The sequence below is a fragment of the Rousettus aegyptiacus genome, unplaced genomic scaffold (assembly GCF_014176215.1).
Source record: "Rousettus aegyptiacus isolate mRouAeg1 unplaced genomic scaffold, mRouAeg1.p scaffold_m13_p_1, whole genome shotgun sequence".
In the NCBI taxonomy this organism is placed as follows: Eukaryota; Metazoa; Chordata; class Mammalia; order Chiroptera; family Pteropodidae; genus Rousettus; species Rousettus aegyptiacus.
In genome coordinates, this window is record NW_023416284.1 from 45,358,569 (window position 1) to 45,384,812 (window position 26,244).

General features: G+C 36.6%; 1 protein-coding gene across 1 annotated transcript; it reads left to right on the forward strand.

Moving 5' to 3' along the window:
- Positions 1 to 506: 506 nt before the first annotated feature.
- On the forward strand, positions 507 to 24,680 carry DYNLT5 (dynein light chain Tctex-type 5). Its single transcript, XM_016120873.2, has 5 exons — positions 507 to 617; positions 2,325 to 2,446; positions 17,082 to 17,173; positions 23,065 to 23,189; positions 24,017 to 24,680. The coding sequence occupies exons 2-5, from the start codon at positions 2,334 to 2,336 to the stop codon at positions 24,218 to 24,220; spliced, it is 534 nt and encodes a 177-aa protein (XP_015976359.1). The 5' UTR covers positions 507 to 617; positions 2,325 to 2,333; the 3' UTR covers positions 24,221 to 24,680.
- The last annotated feature ends 1,564 nt before the right edge of the window (positions 24,681 to 26,244 follow it).

Genomic DNA, 26,244 nt, shown 5'->3' on the forward strand with positions numbered 1-26,244 from the left:
AAATGTAAAGAGAGAACCCAGTTTTGACAGACCTGTTGAGAAGACTAATTAAAGCTGAAACTGTTTGCCAATATCTGGTGAATGTAAGCTCTTGATAAATTATCCCCATTATCAACCACCCATGCCTTGGAGGGTGGTGGTGGAAAGGGTCCCAGGAAGGGAAGAGCTTGCTTTACTTCCTCCCTGTCCTAGGAGTCCACAGCGTTCCCCACTCCCGCCCCTGACATCTGCGGGCAAAGGAATTGGATGAGGAGTCTTTGGGGGCTGCATCTTGAGTTTCAGATATCCTCTTCTTCGCTGTAGGATGAAGGCTTCCCCTCCAGCCCGCGGTCTCCCTAGGGCGCAGCAGGGCTCAGGACGGCCCCCTCCAGACAGTGATGATGAGATCTTTTACATTCTTAGGGAGGCTCAGAGGACCAGGGGCGGGCCCAGGGCTCTGTTTGAGGAGATCACCCTGGAAACAGGCCGCGGGATCCGCGGGTAGTGTGAGGATAGTAGCCCTCAGAGAAAGACACGGGAGGCAAGAGCCTCGCCTGGCGCGGGGTCCCAGCAGCAGAGCAGCCCGAGTCTGAGGGGCCCTCAGCAGAGCAGCGGCCGCAGCTCCAGCCCTGTTGTAGGTAAGTGCGACTCTGCGCAGCGCGCTGGGTGAGAGCCGAGAAGGAAAACTGCGCGTTGGAGCACTGCAGGGACTGAGGAGGGAGGGCACTGTGATGAGAGACGGCCTGCCTGCCTTGGCCACGACCTCTCTGACACCTTACTCCTTCTCTCCCCAACAAATTAAAGAAAGCGGCCCCAAATTTGGGAGCTGGAAGTAGGTCCTGGCGCTTGGTCACCCTCATACCTGACTGAGCCGGCCAGCCTGGTTCTGCTCCTGGAGCAGGATGAGTCCTGAGCAGTCTTCCTGAGGCCGGGCTGGGGACTCAACCCCTCCAGACCTTCAGGTTTCGACTCTGGCCTTCTGGGAAGCTGTGAAAACAAGTGAACAGATTGAGGTCCTGCCATGTCACTTTGGATGGAACCTGAATAACCCATTTAATCGGTCTCAGTGTGTCCTAGCCACACACTCACACACAAGTACACACACAAATGTTCACACTCATTCACACAGACACACACATTCACACTAGCAAACACACACAGAGATGTTCACACACAGAGATTCGGTACATAGACACAACTCACACTAAGGTGCACACACACTCACAAAGGCTCACACTCACGCAGGTACTCAGATGATCATTCGTTAACACACAGAGATGCACACACAGAGAGATGCTCACATGTACCCACACAGACACATTCGTGTACACAGACACTCATGCACACAGCCTCACAGTCATGGGGACACGTACTCACACACAGGGACACACCCACAGAGAGACAAACTCTCACAGGCACACACAGAGATACTCACACTCATGTATACATTCACACATAGGCACACAATCACACACGTGTGCTCACATACACACACCAACCACTGCTTCCCTGCCCAACACACAATACCTCTGCCATATCTGTGTGCCCTGCAGTACCCTTTGCCTCTCTCTGCCCTGACACTGATCACACTGTTTTAGGTTGCGTTCTTATCTCGACTGCCAGTTCCTTGAAGGCAGAGACTCTGTTTTAGTTCTGTTTTAGAGTCTAGCACTGTATCTCCTTGTTAGGTCTCTCAGATTTTCAGATTAAAAAATAATTTAAGTGAGTATCTAAATTGGTATGTAGGCAATAGGACAATTAGAGTTATAGTCTAAGTTATGAGAAGTCTATTCTTACTACCAGCTTTTTAACAAACATTTGTAAGAAGGAGGTAGGCTTTCCAATAAATTACTTAGTTAAAAGTTAAGTTCTGTTTGATCTTTACAAAATAAATCACAATAGCTTGGAAAAAATACTTTTTGGAGAAGGCAGTTAATTGTAATTTTTAAAGTAACAGTAACAACAACAAATAGCAAACTTTCCTCAAGAATAAATGAGAAGGCAATAAAAAACATTGCTTTCTGGAGTAAGATAATATCTTTCTTCTACACATGGCTGTCTTTTCTCAGTGACTTTAACCTCTTCTGCAGTTAAGCACTTTTGCTACAGTTTAATATCTGCTTATGTGAAGTAAGTATGCTATTGCATAGCTAAAAGTTATCAGAGTTTTCATATTTCTGGTTATACTAACCAGAATAAAAACATATACTAAAAATTGTTCTTAAGGAAACCAGACTTCCTCAATCAAAAATTGATAGAAAAAAATAGAACAAATCTCTGTGTTATACTAACTTAAATGTTTTCAGATCTCTCATCTGCTAATTTACAAAAATTTTCCTCCATAGGTTTTGATAATGTCAGACATTGCTAAAGACAAAACGGCTCATTCATTGAAGAAAAGGGGAAGTGTATCTTCTCTAAACAGCCATGAATTCCGACGGAAGGAACTTCATGGGCGCATCAAAGAGTGAGTAACTAATTTCTAATAACAAATGTAATTATTGAATAAATAGGTTCATGTTTATCAGGAAGAAAAAAAACATTTATTTGGGACATAAAAAGAGAAAATGGACATGTGCAAGGTTCACATTTTTAAAAGAAAGAGAAAGTGAGAAAACATAAGTGATATGTCCCAGCAGCATTTTTTACTATTTCAAAGACTACCTCCCCAAAATCATCTACTCAGAAGAAACACCACATACAACGTAGACCAGCTTCTTCTTACATGTCTTCTGAATTCTTCTCCACAGTATTACATAAATACATAGTTTTTGCATTTCTGTAACCAATAAATACATATACAATGCATTTAGAATTATTTTATACAAATTTAATAATGTATTTTTATAGCAATTGTTCATGTCCTTTTAAATGGCTGCATAATACTTTGTCAGTTTATAATTCTGGATTAGCTAACGTTTCCCAATTATCGGACATTTTAAGTTTGTTTCTTTTTGGGGTTTTTTTTTTTTTTTCCACTATGTAATGTCTCTGCTTGTTTTCATTCCAGAAGTACAATTAGCAGTTCAAAGGGTACGGAGTACACTTTTTTGGTTCTTGCTACATGTTGCCTTTGCTTTCCTAAAGAGGTGAATGAATATTTAATATTTTCATAGCATTTCTTTTTGACCGCCATTGGGAAGAAAACAAAACAAATTATTAACAGAGAGGTCAATTAACTTATATAATAGACTTTTCTCCTTAACAGTTTCCACAGGCTCGATATATTAATAAGGCTGTGGTATATTAATTATTGTGGCTGGGAAGTAGGATCTGGTATGTCTGGGGAACAGAGAGACCTGAAGAACTGGAATAGAATAAATTAAATTAGAATTCTGAAACCATATCTCCTCTTCTCAGAGTGTATCAATGTACTTATTTCCAGTCCTGGGTGTTTGTGGATTACAAGTACAATCCCCCTCTTTTTACAGATGGGAAATACAAAGGAGCAGCAATCGCTGCGTATGTCAGAAGTAAAGCTGGGAGAATTAACCTCTGTATCTTTTGCTTCTGATCCTCAGTCATTTGGGCTGCTATTTCAAATACTTAAGTGTAAGAATTCTTTTGAAAATTATCTTAAAATAATTGTTAGTTTAAATTGAACCTTTTCAAGAAGATATTTATAATAATCTTACCTAAATCATGTTCCCGTGATTTTTTAAAAAACTGCTCTAATCCAAAAACCAACCTATCATCCCTACTTACATAATTTTCACTTACCTCTTTCCTTTCAAAGCAAATTAGAAAATCATATAGAATCAGAATTTGGCCAAATTTGAGGAATTAGAGATTGCTCTTTTTATTGATGAAGTATAAATACAAACTGAAAGTAATAGAATATAAAAATAGTTTTATGAATACATTAAATCATAATTTTTACTAATACATTTAAGTGATAATTATTTTGACATATTTTAAAGTAGAAATTTGGACTTTTAAACAAAACATTCAGAATGGATCTTTTATTTGCACTTTCTCTTAAAACAGCAAGTGAACAGCATCCATGAACCCTTGCAATGCAGACACTATTTGAGAGGTTGCCTCCCCAACTCTAACTCCTGCTTACTTTCCATTGCCTTCATCACTGTCTTAGACCAGACTGCATGAGTGATTCTCCTTTGTGAAATCAGTCTTCAGCTAGTAGAAAAGTCCTGAAAGCTTAACCGCTATCGAATGCAAGCATTGTTGCGTATTTGCAATGTTTTATGGAAAAGCATATATCTTCCATTTGAAAGTTATTTCAAAACATTTTTTTAATTGATCGATCTTAAAGTATAACCTAAAGTCTATTAAGGACCTAATATACCATCTCTTTTAATCTCCCCATCATTAATCCTATTAAGTGGACATCATTCTTGCGATTTAACCGTGAAATAACTAAGGCTTACAAGTCAAGTAATGATTTAATGAGTAGGATACAATCCTAAATCATGAGTATGGCACATAGGGTCTACAGACCCTTGTCTACTTGTCAAGCGCCATCTTCCCCACTATACTGCTAGCATTTACTCTCTGGCAATACTCAACTTCCATATTTATAATCCCTCAGTGCTCTGTCTAGTCTCCAGCCATTGCCTTATGTTGCTTTCTCATGGGGCACTCTTATCTGGAATATTCCTTATACTCTGGCTTCCTTCTTCACTGCCTTCAGAATTTAGTTCTGTCACCATTTCTCCAGAGTAGCTCTCTCTAAGAACCCAGTTATAACCACTACCACCTCTGGACTGGGTTGGACACTTCCATTCTGCTCCCCTTATACATGGTACCATATTTGACTGGTTTGTTGTTGTTGTTGTTGTTGTTTTGTTTGTTTGTTTGTTTGTTTTTTGTGGATGAACTGTCTTCATAGCAGAAAATATACACAGATAAGAAAGGCAAAGAAGAGTAGAATATAGACCTACTTGGAAAGCAGCTTCTTGGGTATGGTATAAGATCAGCATAGATTCAACCCTACAACCTTGGTTTCTGTGTCTGCAGTCTTCTACAGTAGTAACTAATGCTTAACATTGATCTCTGGACAAATGGATATCGAAAGTGCCTTTTGAATTGCAAAAAGAAGATTGAATTTATATGGGATATAATTATTGTTAACTGTTTTTAGGGTTGGGCATTTTTATTTAAATTATATTTTCATTATAATGTGATATTTATGTTTTATTTTTTTAAAGAAACATTTTATGCTTGATCTTATTACCTCAATATTGTAACTGTTAGCATGTTCGCATATTTCTTTCTATAGATACCTACCTGGTTGTCATCATACTTCATCTGTAATTTTTAATTCTGTTAGTATTCCACTTAAACAATTCATAGCAATAAGGGCGATACTAGCTCACATTTATTGAGCCCTCACTATGACCTCATTGAAGTCTCTTAAAAGCTCTATAATAGGAGATGGCAAACTATGGTCCAAAGGCCAATTCCAAACTGCCACCTTTTTTTGTACAGTTTCCCTACCCAGGTATGTATGGTTATGACGCGGTTGAGAAAAAATTGAAAAGTAATATTTTTTGTCATGTCAAAATTGTAAGAAACTCAAATTTCAGCATCCATAAATAAATTTTTTGGAACTCATCCATGCCTATTTCTATATGTATTGCCTCTGGCTGCTTTCATGCTAGAACTGCAGAGCAGTTGCAGTAGAAACTATAGGCCCCACGAAGCCAAAAAAAAAATTGCTACATGGAATTTTACAGAAATGTTTGCCAATCCTTGCTCTATGAGATAGATGTTATTATCATCTCCATTTTTACAAATGAAGAATGGATACTTAAAGAGGCTGAGCTTCCAAATCTACAGAATTAGGAAGCAGCAAAATGGGCTTTTTGTTTGTAGTCGAGTATTCTCATTCTCTTAAAATTGGTTATCTGTGAGTAACTTGCATTAACGAAACTCTTTTCATTCACCAGAACCTTCTGTTTCCTATGGGTAACAGTAGATATTTACAATGACATCTTTCTTGTTGGAAGCTCAGCCTTTGGCAGCCATTGAATGTATTTGAACAGATGTGCTACTCTCATGTTCTTCAAATGGAAATAGAAACCTGAGGTTAAGTTACTTTTTCAGGATAATGTGACATAACATCCAGGCTTATTATTCTGTGTCCAATAGTTCAACTAGTAGGCCTGGCCTAAAGTTGGTGATTAAAGGGTCTAGACTCTTTTGCCTCAAACCAAAATTACAGTGATGTCATGTTATGAGAACTTTGATTATGGATCTCACAGCTCTCTACTTGAACCCGCTGGGGGCATCTAACCCACTATAATCTTTCGTTTACTCATTTACTAAAAGTTTATTGAGCTTCTACTTTATGCAAATTATTACACCACATGTTAGACATATAAAGGTGATTAACTATAGGGTTCTACTCTAGAGAAGCTCATTTTTCAAGTAAACTAAAAGCCACCTAATAATATTTTTTCTGCAAAAAAAATTCAGAAAAGATTGTATTTATTACTTCATTTGAAATAAATATGTATTGACCACTGAGTACATTCCAGGCGCTTTGCAAGATGGTGAACCACATAGAAAAAAGCCCTGCTCTCATGGTTGATAATCTGGTAGGAAAGGCAGCAAACAAGTAATTTTAAATATGCTGGATTTATTCTACGATTTCAATCTATACAAGTGTGAGCTGCTTGTGTGTAGTTAAAAAAGATGTTGCCTAGCCTGTTTCTTCATTTCTATAAGTTCTATTGCCATCTAAATTGAACTGAAACTCCCAACAAGATCTGAACGAGATACAGCTTCCCCACCAAAGACAGAGAGAAGCTTAAGAAAAGTGAAATGGCCATATTCGAAATTAAACCACAATAATAACTAATACAATATTGTACTTGATATATTATTCAACCATTTCACATACAATATCCATCTGATTCTCATGAAAACCCTGTGTCTTAAGTAGAGAAGGTACTTTTATTATCTCCATTTATCTCATTTATTATTTATCGCAGGAGCAGATCTGAGTTGAAAGTATTCTCATTTCATAGCACATTGTCACCGTCAATGCGGGTAAGAGCCCTCATATTTACCTAATTTTCCCTCTTCTCCGTTCTCACTCCCACTCTCATCTCTCAGTGGGCAACCACTCTTATACACACAATATTACACATACTACAAGAATATACATATTTAAATACTGTATAAAATATATTTTTTATTTTTGCGTATTATCCTGTTTTTACCTCTTATAAAAACCTTTCTGAATGGGAGGAAAACTGCCTGCCTCCCAAGTCCAGACTTCTTCAAGATAGCCAAGATCTCAGCAGGGCACAGGCCTTTTGCCTTTGCTATGCAGACTAACCCACTCAGAGCAGATAGGCCTCTGTCTGCCCTCCTCACCCTACCCTAAATCCGAGGAGGCAGTATTCCTCTGTCGTAATCATCCCAGGCAGAGCCAAGTACCAGCCATCTAAGGATCTCTCCTACAGCTTAGAGCTCACAGAATTATTCAGACCAGCCAGTCCTGAACTGTTTTCCCTAGCCTGCTTTGCCTTTTCCCTGGAAACCCCAATAATGGCTCTAGCCTTGGTTCTGCTTTGCTCCTGTCTCCTGCCTCTTGACCACCGTGCTGTTTTCCCACGTGGCCCTCATGGTGTGTTGTGTGTCTTGTTTCTAAGACCTGTGAGTATAATATTTTCCTAAGTCCCTCCTCTGTCTCCCCTTGTGGCTGCATCTCATAAAAGAATACAGAACAAGTACTTATCAAAAATATTCATTTTTTTCATACATAAATGGTGTGCTCTAAACTTCACTTTGTTTTCTCCATCTTATATATCTCATTCAACATATGCATTTTTTTTTTAATTTACTCATGTAACTGTGGGTATCTCGCTCTTTGCTTTTTACCACAGGAGTCCTTAATATCCATCCATCACATATGTTCTTATCTTCACCCTAAGAATGAACACCCAGAGTGGCTTTCACTCCCTACCAAGATATGCAATGCCATAGAGAACGTCTTTGTACAAAACCTTCATTGGCTTATTTGTAAAAACTTCCCTGGGAATGTGATCCTAGCTAAAGGCATTCATGTTAAGGAAAGTTCGAATTAGAGAAATAATCCAGAAATGAAAGTATTTAACACAATAACATATTACTGCCTCTCAAATTAATCTATGTCAATATATCTCAATCAAAATCCATTTGTATTTTTTTGTGAAACTCAACAAGCAAGTTTAAAATTTATAAATAAGAAAAGAATTCTGAGTAACTAAGTGAACTTTGAAGAGTAAGCATAGAGGAGAAATTTTCCCTATCAGATAATAAGATATGCCACAAAGCTGTAGCTAGTAAAAATGGTACTAAATGCAGGAATAGACAAATATACTAATGGAACATGCAGAAATTTCAGAAGCAGCCCGTGAATATATGGAAACATAATGTATAAGCAATGGGGAACTTATGGATTTTTTTTGATAGATCATGTTGAGAGAAAACTGGATCACTATATGAAGGAAAAATGGAGCTAAATTCTTACCTTATACAATTTGCATGGTAGACTCCAGATGGAAGACTGAAATGTGGGAAGCTTTAAAGTTCATAGAAGAAAATATAGGAGAATATCTTTGTGTTCTATGGGTAGGGAAAGATTTCTTAAATAAGATTCCAACATGAAAAGCCAAAACCATAATGCAAAAAAAAAAACAAAAAAAAAAAAAAACCTTGATAGATATAACTACAATAAAACTTAGCATTTCTGTTCAACAAAATATACAATAGACACAGCTAATAAGCCAGTGGAAGATATGTTTTTTTTCAAATCATACACATTAACAATAAAAAAAATGAAAATCGTTTTTAAAATAGTCAAAGGAGATAAATAGTAGTTTACAGAAGCAAAGTCCAACTGGCTAAGCAGAATATGAGAGATGCTTGAACTCACTAAGAATGAGGAAAATACAAATGAAAACAAAATATCATTTTGCCCCTATCTGAACAGCAAAACATAAAAAGGGAGAGCAATACCAAATGTTGGGAAGGCGAGTGAGAATTAAAACTGATACAGTCATTCAGTAAAGAAATCTAACAGTATTTAGAAAAATAGGTTTCTGCCTGTCCTATTATCCTCATACATTGAGGAACCTGAGGTTTGGTGTAGTATAGTGACTTGCCAGATTATCACTGATCCCAGATGATAGAACTAATAATCTTTGCTTCTCTAAACCTAGAATTAAGAGACATCATGAAAGTGTTTGTATTTGTCATGGGCTGAATTTCGAGGCTCCCAATCCTCAGTAATTCAAAATATGACCTTATTTGGAAACAGGGTCTTTAAAGAGATAATTAAGTAAAAATGAGTTCATTAGGGTGGGTTGTAATCCAATATGACTGCCATCCTCATAAGAAAAGGAAATTTGGACACAGACATGCCTAGAGGGAGGTGATGCGAAGAGACAGGGAGAAGACAGCCATCTGCAAACCGAGGACAGAGGCCTGGAGGAGAGCTTTCCCTGAAGGCTCGCACAAGGAACCAATCCAGCCAACACCTTGCTCTTGGACTCCCAGCCTCCAGAACTGTAAGGCAATAAAAGTCTGTTGCTTAAGCCACCCAGTCTGTGGTACTTTGTCACAGCAGCCTGAGCTCACTAATGCGGTATTTCTAAAGGAGTAAACAGAATAGGAGCAGCATAGTCAGGGAGCGGAATGGAGTGTCTCAGAAGCCTGCTCTGCACAGACTGACTAGGCCCGAGTTTGAATCTCAGATCTTCTGCTTAACTAGCTACTATTTAATATTCTTTGAGTCTTAAGATATCTTTTATAAAATGAAAATAACGACTTCATCACAGTCATTTTGTTTATTCACTAAACAAATTTTTGTTGCCTAGGCTATGAGCATTGTGTTAGGTGCTAAAGGTACTTGGAGAAAAAAACAGCCTGTCCCTGCATTCATGGTATTGCTCTTGTCACGATCACGATGGCTTTCACATTGCTGATCTAGTGGTCAAGCCTCACCTTACTTGACCTCTCAACAACGTCCAACGCTGTCGACCCCTCCTTTCTCTGGAAACACTTCCTTCACTTGCTTCAGGACACACACTCCCCAGCTTCCCTTCCACCTAACTGGTTCCTTTTTCTCAGTCTTCCTCACCAGTCCATTCTCTTCTTCCGAGTTTCTTAATGTAGGAGTGGCTCAGGGAGCAGTCCTTTCTCCTCTTCTCCTGTTATCCTACATTTATCCCTCAGGAATCCCCTCTGCACTAGTGACTGAGACATGGTGTTATGCCCTCAAATGTAGTTCTTCAGCTCACAGGTCTCTCCCAAATGCCAGGTTCATATATCTAACTGCCTACTGACCTTTCACTTCAATACCTGGTAGACATCTCGAACTCAACATTCTCACAGCTTAACTCCTTAACTACCCTCTTTCCTATTTATCAGGAAGTTCTGTTGGATTAATTTTGAAAATATATCCAGAACCCGACTGCTTACTGCTACCCCCAACTGCTATCATCTCGGCCCGAGTCACTGTATTAGCTTGAGCTGCCATAACAAAATACCATAGATTGGGTGGCTTAAAGGATAAGAATTTATTTTCTCACAGTCGAGACTGGAAGTCTAAAATAAGGCTGCCAGCATACTCCAATTCTAGTGAGGGCCTTTTTCCTGGCTTGCAGATAGCCACCTTTTCACTGTCCTCACATAGCAGAAAGAGAACACTGGTATCTCTTCCTCTTTTCTAAGGACCCCGCTTCTATCTGCTCAGGGCTTCACCTTTATGACCTCCTTTAACCTTAATCACTCCTTAAAGACCCTATCTCAAATATAGTCACATAGGGGGTTAAGGCTTCGACATATGAATTTTGGGGAGACACTACTTAGTCCATAGCAGTTACTGTCTTCTCTAAACTGGATTATTATTAAACCTTTCTAACTGGTTACCCTGTTTTTACACATGCCAACCTATTCTCAACACCACAGTTGGAGTGATCATTGTAAAATATAAAGTGGATCTTGCTATTTCTCTGCTGAAAACTCTCTTTATGCTTCTTCTATATCAGAATACAAGCCAAGGTTTTACAAAGGCCCACAAAGCTCCACATGATCTAGCTACCTGACACCTTTGTAACCTCATCTTCCAGCCTCTTGTTCGTTCCCTCCGCTCCAGCTACTCCGGCCTCCATGCACTCTTTCAAAAATAACAGGCAGCCTCCTGTGTCAAAGCTTACGCATGTGCTTTCCTCTCTCCCTGACACACTCTTTCCTCAGACATCCACATAGTCCATTTCCTCACCTCCTTCAGTTCTTTGTTCATGGAGGCCTATCTTGACTATTTTGTTTAAAATTGCAAACAGCACCCTCTTCCCCATCTACTTCCACCCTTTCTTAACTAAGCTCTCCTTTTCCCTGTAGCGTGTATCATATTCTAACATAATATATAATTTACTTGTTTAGTATTTATTGTCTACTGTTGTCTCTTCTCACTAAGTTTCATGAGTGCAGAAATCTTAGGGTTTTTTCATTATTATTATTATAACCCAAGGACCTAGAACAGTGCCTGTCATAGACCAGTCACTCAATAAATCTTTTTGATAGTTGAATTATTATTACATTATACTAATTTCTGAATGATCAAGTTCTTTTCTCACAAACAGCTTAGGTTCACAGTTTTAATATGCATTAAGTCCGGGGTAACCAAGGGCTTTCTTTCATGTTGAAGATGTAAGATACATTTACAGCAAATGGAAAGGTGATCATTCAGATTTTTAAAACAAGATGTACTTTTATGTCCTTACTAAAATGTTCCATTGTGCATCTGTTTGAAAAAAAAAAAGAAAAAGAAAAGAAAGAAAACTTTCCTTTGTGTTGAAAATTTGTTGAGATAGACCACACTCTTCCTTGAAGATATCCATGGCATTAAAGAAGTAACTATGACACCCACACTCTCAGCCTCACCTCTCTGATGATTGCCAAGAGTAATGCAATATTGAAACTATGCATTCATCAAGAAGCTGCAAGAGGAGTTTCATCAGATGCCCTTAACACTAACCTCACTGCATCCTGGATGAACATGTAGTTCAATGTGCTTCAGACACTAACTCTGATTTTCTATCCATACATTCAAAATTGTTCTGTTTTGTTAACTGCCTTTCCTGGATTATCTTCAATCACAGCAGAGTTAGACTTTTCATAGGTTGAATGGTTTATTCTTTGCCTTCCAGAATCATTTCTCCTCTTGAAAACTGTGTTCTACAAGAATACATATCAAGTAATTTTCTCTCCTTTTTTATTTCTGAAAATATATCTTGACTTTTATTTTTATTATAACCTTCCTCTTACGAGTAAAATGTGACCAATAATGTAAATTTAAAAAATCTCAAAACTAGATAAAATTCTGGAAAGTGTGCTATAAACTAAATGACCATAAAATGGAATTACATTACTAGACAACTTATACCTTCTAGTGACAGAAGAGTTGGTATGCTTTTGCCTTTAAACATAACATAAAACATCTGGCAGTTTTGACGTGGTACGTTCCCAAATAAATGAATTTCTGTGCATATTTTATCTTGTTTTCTACATCTTGTTTCTCAAGCATAGGGACTCTAATTTTTCTTTGTATTACCAGTATTTCCGACTTTGCCCACTGCATCATGGGCAATAAAGGTTTGTTGAAAGAACGAAGAGAAAACATAAAATAATGTGTGAATTTATACTCTAAAGACATCTTTTCTCTGTGTCCTTTGAAATATCTCCACTGGGAGGCAGCACATGACTTTAATAACAGATCGAGTGGGTGGGTGGAAGTTGTGCTTAAATGATGCCATTTAAAATATGATAATTTCAAGCATTTCATAGTAACAAATAGAAGAAAGAGATAATATTCTGACCTTCTTAATCTCCTAAATTAATAGCTCCAAGACTGGTTATGCATTCAAATATTATCTCTTACTGAAACTGCAAAACATCTAAGTAATAATGGCAGTGAAAATATCTGGAAATGAATTCTCAGTGATAATTAGATGGTATTTTGGCTGGTGAGATTTAATTGAAATTATTTTTGTCTGTACTAGTCATAACAATAAGACATGTCTTGTATTTATACTGTGTAATTCAAGGAATGGTCAGCAAATAAATTTGTAAGATGTTTTCAAGAAATAATAAACATAATCTAACTCCTTAGCTATTTATTTTTTTATTTTTTGGCTTTTTTCCTGCATAACAGAACACAAGCTGTTGGGTTAGCATGGGACATTTCCAGTGTCAGTCAGATATAATATAGAAGGATTACTTTTATTTTTGTGGACTAATTCCATGCAGCTGTTTCTGTATCCAGATTAATTCCAAAACTGTCCTCAGCAATAGGGCATATAGTTCCAGGAATTAACTGTTTTTCCAGTAGTTTACACAAAACTTTCCATTTTCCTGCCTTTATTTTTAATCTACTTTCCTTCTTAAAACTTTACAACTCTCTTGTAACATATTTTGCCAATTGAAATTTTTTCTCCGTAAATGCCAAGAAGCTGATGAACAAACACATGGACAGCAAGAACATTTTTTGCATTTTAAAATAAAATCAATTGCTGCATTCTCTGTGCAATGAAATCATGTATCTAGAAAAGTTATATTATAAACTAGGGCAAGTCTGGTCATGGACTACTGAAATTCATCCACTTGCAATGTTGCGACATATAACAAACTCATTTGCTGTGTATACAAAACTGGATGTTAAAATAAAATTTCTCTTTGAGTACCTCACATTTTTATCTTTAAAATTTTCCAAGAGCATGAATAAAACTGTTTATCAATAGAAAATATGAATATAATTTTTCTAAGTCCATATTGGAACTGCTGTTGGTAATTCCCATTTTCAAATATAAGATCTCTTTTATTTCTAAAAATTTACCAAGTTTATATTCTCACTTAATGTTATTTGCCCAGATTGCAAGCATTTTAAATATTTTGTCTTCCTTCTGTCTTTTTTCAAAGAATAAATATTTTGTTTATTTTATGTCTTTTCTGTTCACTTTATTCTTTCTCTTTGTTCTTTCCTCTCCCTTTTTTCAACCAATCTCAGTCTAGTGTTGGAAATAGTAGATCTCAGTTTTGAAAACAGGATTTTACCATAGACAGGGGTATTTTTTTAAGTACAATTTTTCTATAATTTTTCATGAGGTTATAAACTTGGTTTATATGTGGCCAGCCCTCCGAGGTATAGAAATCAAAAGATTAACCAAATATTTTCCTTCTTCATGATAAGTGATGCCAGGTTTCCAGCAAAATATTTGGAAGCTCACTCCATGGTGTCCTATCTCTTCCATAAAACTAACTCCAAGCTTTGTGTTCTATTACTTATATCATCCCACTTCCAAGAAGCAAACTCTGTCAGTTAGAAATTTGTACCAATTATAACTAATGCTTTGTTTAATAATAATTTTTTTAAAAAACAGTGGTTTAAACAAAATAGAAATATATTTTCTCTTACATAAGAAATCTAGAGGACCTAGTCATTTATCTTTCTGATCTGTTATCCATAAAATCATCTCAAGGCCCAAGATAGCTGCTGAGCTCTTGCCACCATATTCGCATTCCAGTCATCAAGGAGGCATGAATAGGCTCCCCTTGGTTGAATTAGTTCTTTTAAGGAAGCTCTCTTAGAATTTCCACCCAGAACTTCCACTTACATCTCATTGGCTCACAAACTACAAGGACCCAATAGCACCAAAGGAGACCAGAAATTTGTCTTTAATTTGGAGAGAAATATTCCCCAAAACTTAGAGTTTTATTATGAAGGGAGAAGGAGAGAACAACATTGGAAACCAAATAGTAGTCCCTGCCACAATGATTATTACAGTTTTCTTTATAATAGTGGATTAATGGAAACAACCTACGTGGCCTGAAGAATAATTGGTTAAATAAAATACAGTATATATTAAATACTATCTTGATATTTAAAATATTGATGTAGATTACTATTTTTGACATAGAAAGTTATCCATGGTACATTTCTGAGTGGGGGGAAAAAAAAAAGCAGCATCTATAATATGATTTCATGTGTAAAATCATGTCTGAAAAGTGTTTTGTTTTTTTTTTTAATGTTCACAATGACCAGGTAACCACTGGGGTCAGTCATTTTTTGTATAATTTTACTTGATTTTTCCTACTTCCTCTATGTTTTGAACTTTGTACAATGAGTAAGCACTGTTTACATGATTACTGTGAAAATAAAAAGATACTGAACGAAATCATCTTTAGTAATTCAAAAAGTCACTCTGTAAAACTTTCTATTTGCACACCGACTTTCAGCCAATGGGGTTTTTAAGCTGCCCTTGTGACACCAACTTCATACTGATAACATTATAAACTGTACTGAATCTCAATTTTTAAGTAGGATGGCAATAACAAAACAATAGCAAGGACTGTTTGTAAAAGTACTTATTTGCTTTTTTGTCTTACATTTTTGAACTTCTCTATCAGTTTTTAATATGTTGTTCAGTAGAAAGAGTTTTTATTAATACCTTTTTATGTTTATGCAAGCAAGTTTTAATTGCAGTAATTAATTTTTTCAGGTAGCCATTGCCTTATTTTCATTCTTTCAGATATGATCATATGTAAGGCTTCGTCACTGAGAAGTAAATAAGATATTTGAAATCTAAGTCTCCCTTTTCTATGTGTGTGACAGTAAGCCCTTTGTTTCATTCCCTGTATCTCTGAAGTGGCTAGAATAATGACTCTTTTACTTACTTAAATGGGTATTGTGAAGATAAGATGAGATCATTGAGAGAAAATGTTTTGCAAAGGTAAAAGTAGCATTTATAATATTGGGACAGGGTAACTTATCTTAGAATCAAGGAAGGGGCTTATGCAACGTTGGATTTTCTAAGCAGAGGCTTTTGTCTTTGGTACTGCCCACAACACCTGCAGCCTATGTGGCTCAACAGGTTGGTTGCTACTTCAAAGGGCAGAAGAAGGAAACAGGTGTTACAAGAATGAAGGCTAAATCACTAATCCAGAAATCCATCGTGAAAAAGCAGTCATAATTTTTTGCTTCACCTTGGGCCGGGTGGGTAAGCCTCAATTTTTTGCGTAAATTGTATTGTATTAAAGGATTTTTAAAAAATAGATGATGTAATTTTCTTAAAATATCACTTTGCAAGGAGCTCACTAATTCCAAACAGCTGAGAACTAAGTATTTTAAACTCCTTGCAGAGAAAAAAAAAAAAATCCCAAAAGATTAAAGACAGATATCTCTTTCTCATTTAATGAAAGCAGAAACATAGCCTGCTTATAAAAGTGGTCACTCTGAAAACGAAAACACACATACACACTATTATATCATTTCCTTTGAAATGACATCTGGCTTAACCTCCATTTTCCAGGTGGAGAGAATTGGGGGTGGAGCATTGTGAGACTGCCTTTAGTGACAGTTGAATTTCCTCTTAATTAAGTTGAACTGAGTAGTGCTAAAGGAACTTTAGGGGCTCCGCGTGGCTTGAGTATTCTGTTAAGCACCTGGACAAGCATATATTGCCTTGGTAACCAAGCCAAAACCCTTTCTTAACGTTGAAAAGGCTGATTGATGCTTACCGATTTATGATACTTTGGGAGAATTATGGTTTCTCTCACCACGTAGATGAGTTTTTGGTTTTCTTTTTTTCTACTAAAATGATTTGTGTGGTACATATAGTAATGAATTCTTTATAACTCCCTATGTATATATAAATTTATTTCCCAACTTTCGTATATAGCACCCCCCTCCACCCACCGCCCCTTTCGTGAGCTTTGTCCACTCTGAGGAGAGCCTTCGCATTTGTGGTAGAGACGTGATTGGCAATGACTTTTGAAACATGCATTCTGTCTGTCACCCCGCAGACAGAACAACCCAGGAACAATCTCTTGATAATCAGACACCCCGGGTACTGCACTGGTCTTCAACCCCAACATTGAGACCTGATCCAAGTAACTTCTGACACCTTAATGTTTTCTTTCATCTCTCAAACAGTTAGACTTTAAATATGTCAGCAGAATTTTTACATGAGACTTGTGTAAAATTTTCTTAGAGGAAATTTTACCTTTGTAATATTTTTACTGAAGCAACATTGTGTTTCGTTATTACTGTTGTAACAACTATTGAAATTCGTTTTCTCCCTTGCTTTTAGCTGTGTGAGTACTGTGTCTTACATGGATGAACCTAGTCAGCGTGACGATGCCTCTCGCCTTACAGTTCAGATGGAAAACACCTATCAGCTGGGTGTGTTATATCCTCACTCCTATTTTAAATGTCTAATTTTGTGAATGATATTTACTTAAAATAATATCTGATAACCTGCCATTATCTTCATTGGTAGCACAATATACAGAATCTTAATTAATCGAATAACTTGATGCTGTGCTGCTTTAATTTCTTCCTCTCCAATACATGTTTTACTTCTGGTAACCTTACCCAGTTGCCTTTGGGGAAGCCCCGCCACTGCTACCGCTGCAAAATGGGAAAAACACTCATTGCCCATTTTTCTTTGTCAGTGTTTCCTAAACACCATGCAATTCACTGGGCAGCACTGATATGCACTGTGTATTACTGAATTAAGAAGTTCATTGAGTGTTTGGGGGATTATCTTGTGGAGTTATTTTATATATACTTGAGTTAAATGAACGAGATAGGCATCAAAGTTTTACCTAACAAAACCAACCAGTATTGTTGATAGGTTGAGAAAAAGCCTTCAAGGCAAAGGCAAATGATTTCTGGTCCCCTGTTGCCAGAGATGTTTATCCCCTCACACTGAGATTTTAGATATTTGAAAACAAAGATCTTTGCACCTGCCTCTATACTCCCAGGTGGAATCCACAGTGAGTATATTTTCCCATTCACGTTTCCTCATAGACCTACTTGTTTTCTCTAAATGGGTACCTGCCCACTATGATCTGAATCCATATATAATTACGGCTGTATAGAAATTCCACAGAGACTTACCAATGACCAAAGGAAGACTCTATGGGCCAGAGTGGTTCCATCTGTGCCAGTTAACCTCAAGAAAATTATAGACCGCTCGCACAGCCCATTGGGCTTTGTAGCCAGTTATCCACAGTATTCCCCAAGACTACATGAATTACACAGCTCCATAATTAGTCGGTCTACCGGTATTTTCACAGTGCTGTAGTAGACAACTAATATTCCTGCCATCCAATACATGTTTATACTTCTGGTAACCTTACCCAGTTGCCTTTGGGGAAGCCCCACCACTGCTGCCATTACCAGTTTGGGTCCATAACATTCTGCTCAGAGATGTAACAGGAACTGATTCTGGGATGGCATAGAACCCTTTGATTGGTCAAGCAAATCAAAGCCTTGATATTCAGTGCAGAAAGTGTTGTTTGGGCTGTCAAAGAAGCAGATCAGGCCCTGAAACCTGAAAGAATGTAGGTGCTATGGCAGCTTTTGCCATAATGCCCTCACATGAAGCCTGAGACAGAGAGAGAACTAAATCCTAATGTCAGCATTTGAGTCCTGAATCCAAAGTACTCTTAGACTTTTCAGTTAGGCAAGCTAAGTTTGAGTCAAGTTTTCACTCACTTATAACTAAAAGATGTTAGCCACTTTGGACTTTGCATGCTGAAAGGGTTGAATCAGATTTCAACAAGATAAAGAAGTTGAAATATGAAGCCCTGTGCTGCTTCTTCATAAGAGTATATCTTCATAACATTTCCTCAAATCAACAAACTAAATCATCTTATGAGTTTTAGAAGCATTAGGTATTGAATGTACTTAGAAAAATAATTTTAGAAATGCCTCAGCATAGATAAAGTATTTTATTACACAAAAATCTTGTGAATTATTCTTTTATGATTAAAGTCTTTTTTGCTTGACAATCCTTTTTTTAGGCATTCAACTAGCCATCTTGTTAATAATCAAAACCATATTTTCATTTCTACTTGTTTCTGGGTTTATTTTGCATCTGAAAACTATTCTGGGCCTTTGGTAAAGATTTTCTCATATCTACAAAATGCAATGCTGGCCAGAATATTAGGGCGATGGAGTGGGGGGCAGGGGGCGAAATCAATCACCAGCATTACTATGCTTAATTTTTCACATTCTATTCCAACAGTACTTGCATCATCTAAACACAGCTTAAATGTTTAGCATGTCTGTCCTCCTTTTATCTGAGTAACTGCAGCTACCAAGAATGAGATGAAACATGAATATAATTAATGAAAATTAATTAATGAAAATTAATGAACATTTGTTCATTAATTTAATTAGTGAAATGTACATGTAGAAAAAAATACAGGCTGTAGGACCCAATGTATCTGAATTTGAATACTAGTTTTGCCAAATCCTAAATAAAGGATATTTGAGAAAGATATTCAGCATCCTTAAATCTCAGTTTCTTTATCTGTAATTAGGGATAGTAGTTCACACATCATAGGGATAGTGTGAGAATTAAATGAAACAATGTATTTAAATTGCTTCTTCATTTATTATGTTATTGTTTCTTAAAGTGCCTGACTAAAACTTCACCTTAGGTCACTAAGCCTTCTATAACATCCAATATAATTTCCTATTACTTATAGAATGAGTTCTCCACAGGAATTTTTCTGGTGCAATGATTAAAGAGGTCCCTGTTTCTTTAAAAACACGAACCATGAGCGCCAACTCAGACAAGAGCTTACTGGCCTTCCTGCCTTCTCAGCAAGAGCAATCCTCATCTCTTCCCTCAGAATTAGGTAGCAACAATGGCAACATATATCTAATGGGGGGTAAGGGGGGTGATATATGTGGTAGACGCTGTTGAAAATATTTTAAATAGTTCACCTCATTTAATCCTAACAAAAAACAATATGTGGTTATTCTTATTAATATCCCATTTGGAGAAGCAGAAACACAAATATATTAAATAACCAAATTTTTATGTTTTCTCTCTTAAATCTATTTTTAAGAACAAGTTTTTCTTTCTTTTTCATCCTGACTTTCAGGTCTTTGATTTCTAAAAACATTTTTTTTCTTTTAAATAAAAAGTTTGCTCTAAAGAGAGAAAGGAAGGGAGGGAGGAAGGAAGGGAGGGAGGGAGGGAGTAGAAAAAAATCTTTGGCATTCACATTAGTTGACTCTGAAAGTAGCTTCCAGAGCTTATTTTGGAAGATAAAAGCTGAACATTGTCTCTTTATCTCTGTGCATCTCAACATCCCCACCTGAGCAAGGGAAAGGTCGCAAAGAAGTGAGAGAAAAAAGTTCATTACTATACTTCAAAATATTTCCAGGATAGAATCTGGTTAATGGGATTTCAAAAAGCTACGCAAATTGCAGAAAGGACATTTTGGTACAGCTGGACAACAAGAGCTGCTGGAAACATAGACACAAATGCCACCAGGATTCTGTCTTTCGAGCACTAAACTGTGCGAGCACTTTCTCTCACAGTGAGTGGCCTGGATCCCTTCCCTCTGTGAAAAACATGCACTCTAGAATTCCCAAGGGTCACATATCATAGCACTTGCCACCAAAAAGAGCCTAACTCTCCGCCCCCCCCCCCCCAGTTCTAGTTTAAAAATAAAAATTCCAAGGAAGGACTCCAATTGGCCTCACTTAGAGCAAGTGCTACACCTGGGCCAGTCAACCATGACCTGGACACGGGCTCAAAGGAGGTGATGGTAGACCCTAAAGAGCCATGTGATTGGTGTAAGAAGAGGGCCGCTCTGTAAAAGGGGAGATACTGGTCCCAAATGACAGGGAGGTGTAGTAAGCAGACAAATACCTGCATGAAGGAATTTACGATTTTCTGAAGGGAGCAATGCATAGTCACCAAAATACATGGCTGAATGTATTTCCATGTGAGCGATTGATTAAGTTAAGTAAGTTATGTGTGACATGAATGCTTGATAGGAGGGAGTGAAAGAGAGAAGTATTGATCTAAAGGACATAATCTGTTTAATTTAGTCCAAGCTGATAGTTTTTAAACTTTTTAAATAGAAAGGGAAATCACCCTTCATTTTCACTTCCTATCACTGGAATATGCAAGTGGAAATCTTCTAAAAGATCCATAGGAAGGTGACAGCAAGGCCTATATGTACCTGGGAACTTACCTACAGAGGCTGATGTCCTATCTCTGACCACCTGAAGCAGGAGGAATTAAGACCAACCTTTCACATATTTATAACTGCTTGTCTCTGTCCTATAGAGCAGAGATTCTTGCTGACTAAATATTGAGGTTAATTATCATACTTATTGTATCAGATGTCTCCATTTTACATGTCCAGATGTATTCCTCATACTGATTTCAATTTAATTGAACAATTCCTATATAATCATCAAAACATAAATACTGTTTATTGAGCCCCACGAGGCTGACCTAACTCTATTATAGGCATGGGCTTCAACCTTCTGGTTAAATTCAGCCAATGGGAAACTTCAGCAAGAAGTCAGAGGGAGGGAAGAGTATGAGCTGGGTATTTATATCCACCCCTCCCCACCCCCATTCCACCCTATCTGTGGGTTCATTTCAGGCTGTTTGCATCCATAACAAAAACCACAAACTTCTCTCAAGGAAGCCCTCTTCACATGCCTCATCTGGGATCTAGTAAGAAAGAGTTCACTTCTCAGATCTCTCAAGCCTGGGGTGATATGGGGGTAACACTCTTGATTTTACTAGCCGAGAGGTAGTTTCCTTTGTTATTTCCTGCATCCTGCTCAAACTTCCCTAAGGAGACACTTTATTAAATCCTCCTGGAATTGTCCTAACTTTAGTGTACCATGTGGTTCCTTAGACCTTAACAGAAACAGTCATTAAAAATAAATACTTAAAAGATACTGATGACTATTAAAATAGAATTGGATGTAATTTTTGATCTCATTTTTTTATCCATATCAATTCAGAAAATAATGATTGAGCCTCTGTACTCCAGGCCCTGGTTACATGTCCTTGTTGAATGATGACAGACAGATGATGAGGTTAATATTCCTGGGAGGTACAGGTAAGATTCCTGGAGTGCAGGGTAAAGAAGATCCATCTAAAGCTTCTGATCTGAACATAGGCTAAATGCAGTTAAAAATATAAGCTCTTCAGTCAGATAAACCTGGGAGTACATTCCAGCTCTGCCACAGTGTGATTCTGGGCAAGTTACTCAATGAAACCTCTGTTTTCCTATCTGTGAAATGAAGATAACAGTAAGATTCACCCCAGAGATTCATTGAAAGATTATATAAGGCAATAAATATAAAATTCTTATCACGGTTTCTGATTTGTAAAAAATGCTCAAAAAGTAGCCATGATCAGTACTATGATTATTATCTATAAATGTTTAATTCTATTTAAATTCAGAAATCATATAGTGAATATTTTTCATGCCTTTAACATTGTATTAGACTTTGCAGCAGATAAAGTCTAATCTAGTGTAACATTTCATTGGGGAGAAAGGCAGAAATGCCTTAGCTGTTAGATGGGTTAGGAGCCAGGATAGCCATGGGGTCCCAGTGCATTGGAAGTACAAAGAAGAGGATGATTTTTACCTGAGGAGAGGAGGAAGGCTACCTACAGAAGAAGATATTTGAGCTGGCCTTGAAACATGAGTAGATATTTCTCAGATGAACAAGATGTGAATGATATTGCATTTAAAAAGAAGAGCATGAGCAAATGGACAAGCATCCTTTAAAAGACAGATGAAGTCCATAAAATGGAGCAGCCCCTGTATAGAGAGCTGTTAGGGTGAGAGAAGCTATAGGTTGCACAGGAGCTTAATGTTAAGCCCTGCTAAGGAAAATATTCCAATAAAATCTGGGTTTTAGAGCAATCCCTCCAGTAGTGTGGTAGATAGATTGGAGGGGGAGATGTAAGACTGGCAGGGGGGGTTGGCAGTTAGAAAGATGTCAAGACTCTGAAGCAAGTCATTAATAGTGGGAACTGGGAAGGAGAATACTTTCAATATCAAACCTCAATGGAATTGAGCACTGTTTAGGTAGTCTGGTTAAAGAATGAGTCCATTGTCTTCTCACCCTTTGCCAGAGAACCAAATTAGGATGACTTTCTTCCTTAAATAGAGGCCACCCAGGGGATTAAATGTCTCTCCATGTTCCAGTACTCTTGGTTAGCCTATAGGGTGGGTGGATAGAACTTGAAATTACTTCTTAGAAAGAAATTTTGTCTGTATTTTCAGGTCCCACCAGACATTTTCCTGTGGTCATTGTCAATCACATTCTGAAAGATGTGTTAACTAACTATCTGCAAGAAGAACTATATGAACCAGAGCTCTGTAGACAGATGACAAAAACGATTTCTGAGGTAATGTGTGATTTGCCCAAAGTGTTAACTGTAATGAGAATATTTGCTGAAAGCACAAATCCCTACTTTTTTATGAAGACAGCTAGTTTTCAGTAGTAGTAAAAATGCTTATTTGTATTTTATTTTATTAAAATATTTATTAGGCCCTATTGTGTGTATAAAGAGCCTTTGTCTAAAACAATTATTATGTGCATTATTTGCATGTATTTGTTTTAAAAAATGTATAAAACTGCCTCATTTATTTAAAAAAATATATTGTAAAAGATACAATATTTTAATAGTCATTTTCTCTTCCACTGGACAGCTTCGACTGCCAGCAAATAGAGGCATTGTGGCCTTTAAATATATTTTTATTTTTATCAACTAAAGTGCTGGCACTCCAATGGGTTTTCTCTACTTTCTTTTTTCTGACAAAGTCTTTAATAAACATTCATGATTAGTCATATTGCAGGAGACTCCAGATGTATGATCTTTTAATGAGACATGAACAAGATGGTATAACTCTAACGCCAACATTCTTTGAAGGAAAGCCATCTTGCCATAAATTTTCAAAGAATTTAATAAATCCATTAACTTGCAGTTTTTCCATGTGCCTTAGAAAATGTAGATTTATTGCTGGCACTATCATTTTGTCTTTAAATGTCTATCTCATGACGACAGTTGTGGAAGGAAATCAGTTATGGTTCTATAACAATTAATGAAAGTTTCTACAATGCATCAAGCTATTTTCTTAAAATTAAATCCACTATTATGTATGACAAAGAGTAAGACTCTTACATTTCAATATGGCTACATGAGAGCCTCTTATTTTTCCTTTCATTTTTTAGGTTATTAAAGCCCAGATCAAAGACTTGATGATTCCACGATATAAGCTAATTGTGATTGTTCACATTGGACAACTAAATTGTCAGAGCATACTTATCGGAAGTAGATGCCTCTGGAATCCTAAAAGCGATACTTTTTCCTCTTATGTCTTCAGAAATTCTTCACTCTTTGCTCTTGCAAATGTCTATGCTGTTTACTTTGAATGATTGAAAATAAGAAATCTAATACTTTTTAGATCAAGAAATAGGCTGTCTCTGTGTACACAAAAGTTTTCCAACCCGAAAATTTGAGAAGGAAAAACATTAACATTTCAAACTACTGGAAATTTTTGGACTTTTTCATACTCTTGTAAAGATTGGGGTAGAGGAGGGTAGCACAAAGAAGAATCTTGTTTATCCCAAGAAGGAGTTGTCTTGGTTCTGTTGGATTTTTTTTCATAGACAGAGATTCTTATTAAATATTATTTTTGGTACTAATTAGTTTAATTAGAGAGTTAGAATTTCCTGCAGTTTTTTAATGAAGAAAAGTTGTTTTTTAAATATGGCTCTGTACCCTGATTAATAAATAACAGTAGAATATTCCACATGGTATATACAGATGATAAACGTTAATATGTCTCAGTACTGCATATAAAAGAAGACTGGCTTTTATTTTGTACTTAATAAATTGAGCAGCATTCATTAACTGCAATTATTGTTACATGTACCTGACAGTTGAAACTGCTGAGGTAGAATTAATGATTTCATAACAATTATCGTAGTCCCACAGGGCTTCCAGCTAAAACTAGAAGCTCTTGTGGGTTGCCTGCACTTTACAAAATTGTGAGAGAACTGAATGTTGACTCTTCAATAATGGAAACTATAAAATGAACAAAGGCTTTTTAAGGCACTGAAGTAAATGCTGTGATATTAAATATACATGATGCTTAATAGTAAATGTATCTGTAACACATAAAATCACATACTGGAAAGAGACAATTTTTAAATATACACTGCCCGATGTGCCTTTGAATAGGTTTTCCTAGGCTAACAAATTTTTACACAAAACATACAGCTAGCAGCTTACCAAATAAAACATGTGTATTTACTATTTTGTTTCTATGAATTTAGTACTAAAACGACCTAGTACAGTTTTAAATGGATGGCACTAAAATTTACAGGGTTGAAATAGCTTATTTTTCTGCTATTTAGTGTAGCTTGTACCGTGGATCATTTATTTTTATGGAGCTTTCAAGCCCTTTGCGTGTATGTAAAATGATGCTGTGGTATTGTTCTTGGATAGTAAGTGGACCTACTAGAAGACATTTGTTAAAGGTCAAAGACAAATCATACACATATGGAGAAAATTAGCAACACTACAGTCCTAAGGAAAAAATGACATGTGATTCACACCAAAAAAAATTCAACAAGTGGGAAAACAGTCAATGCTTTATAGTTTCAAAATGTATTGATGTCTTACTTTTCCCAAAAACAATATATAGTAAAAAAAAAAAAAAAAGAAAGAAAGAAAGAAAAGAAAGAAAAAGAGGAGAAAAAGAAAAGAGAAAGAAAGAAAAAAAGTATTCTTTTTTAGTTCCTTTTCTTCTGCTTATTCTGGCTTTTAAGATTGCTTTTTAAAATGAACTAGTCAGTTTTCAGGTTTTTGTTATTGTTGTTAGTGCCTTAGTGAGAAAATGTCTATGTAATAATTTATCACAACTAATATCTATCAATTTCCATAGGCCAGTTTAGAATCTGGATTATATCATACATACAGTACGTAAATATACTTCGTATTTCCATTACACATTTGTGAGCATCTCTCCTCTCAGAACAATAGCATGAATCAATCAGAATGAAGAAAATTATGTAGTATGTAGCAAATTCATTATAAAAATGACTTTTTGTTTAGAGCTCTAAAATCTCATCCATGAGATCCTCTTACCATCTGTCCCAGACTGTGTTAGGAATCAGACCTGAAAAGATGGTGGCTGTTAAAAAGCAAAAAGGAAGCAGTCTGCCAGCATATTGCCGTCTATTGTAATTCGGATTGTCAATAGTGAGTGCTAGCAATTATATAGTAGTGCAAGAATATACAGAAAAGCTCATTAATTGTGACTAACTTGGAAGAATGCTGATTATCACAAAAGCCTTGTGATAGAAAATTTTGATGGATGTTAGCTAATGCCGTGGTGGTAAGCATATTGCAATATATAAATGTATCAAATCAACATGTCGTATACCTTAAACTT

Coding starts and splice junctions, on each gene's coding strand:
- DYNLT5 (XM_016120873.2), top strand. CDS start 2,334: ATGTCAGACATTGCTAAAGACAAAACGGCTCATTCATTGAAGAAAAGG. Junction 2,447..17,081: donor CTTCATGGGCGCATCAAAGA/GTGAGTAACTAA, acceptor CCTTGCTTTTAG/CTGTGTGAGTACTGTGTCTT. Junction 17,174..23,064: donor GGAAAACACCTATCAGCTGG/GTGTGTTATATC, acceptor CTGTATTTTCAG/GTCCCACCAGACATTTTCCT.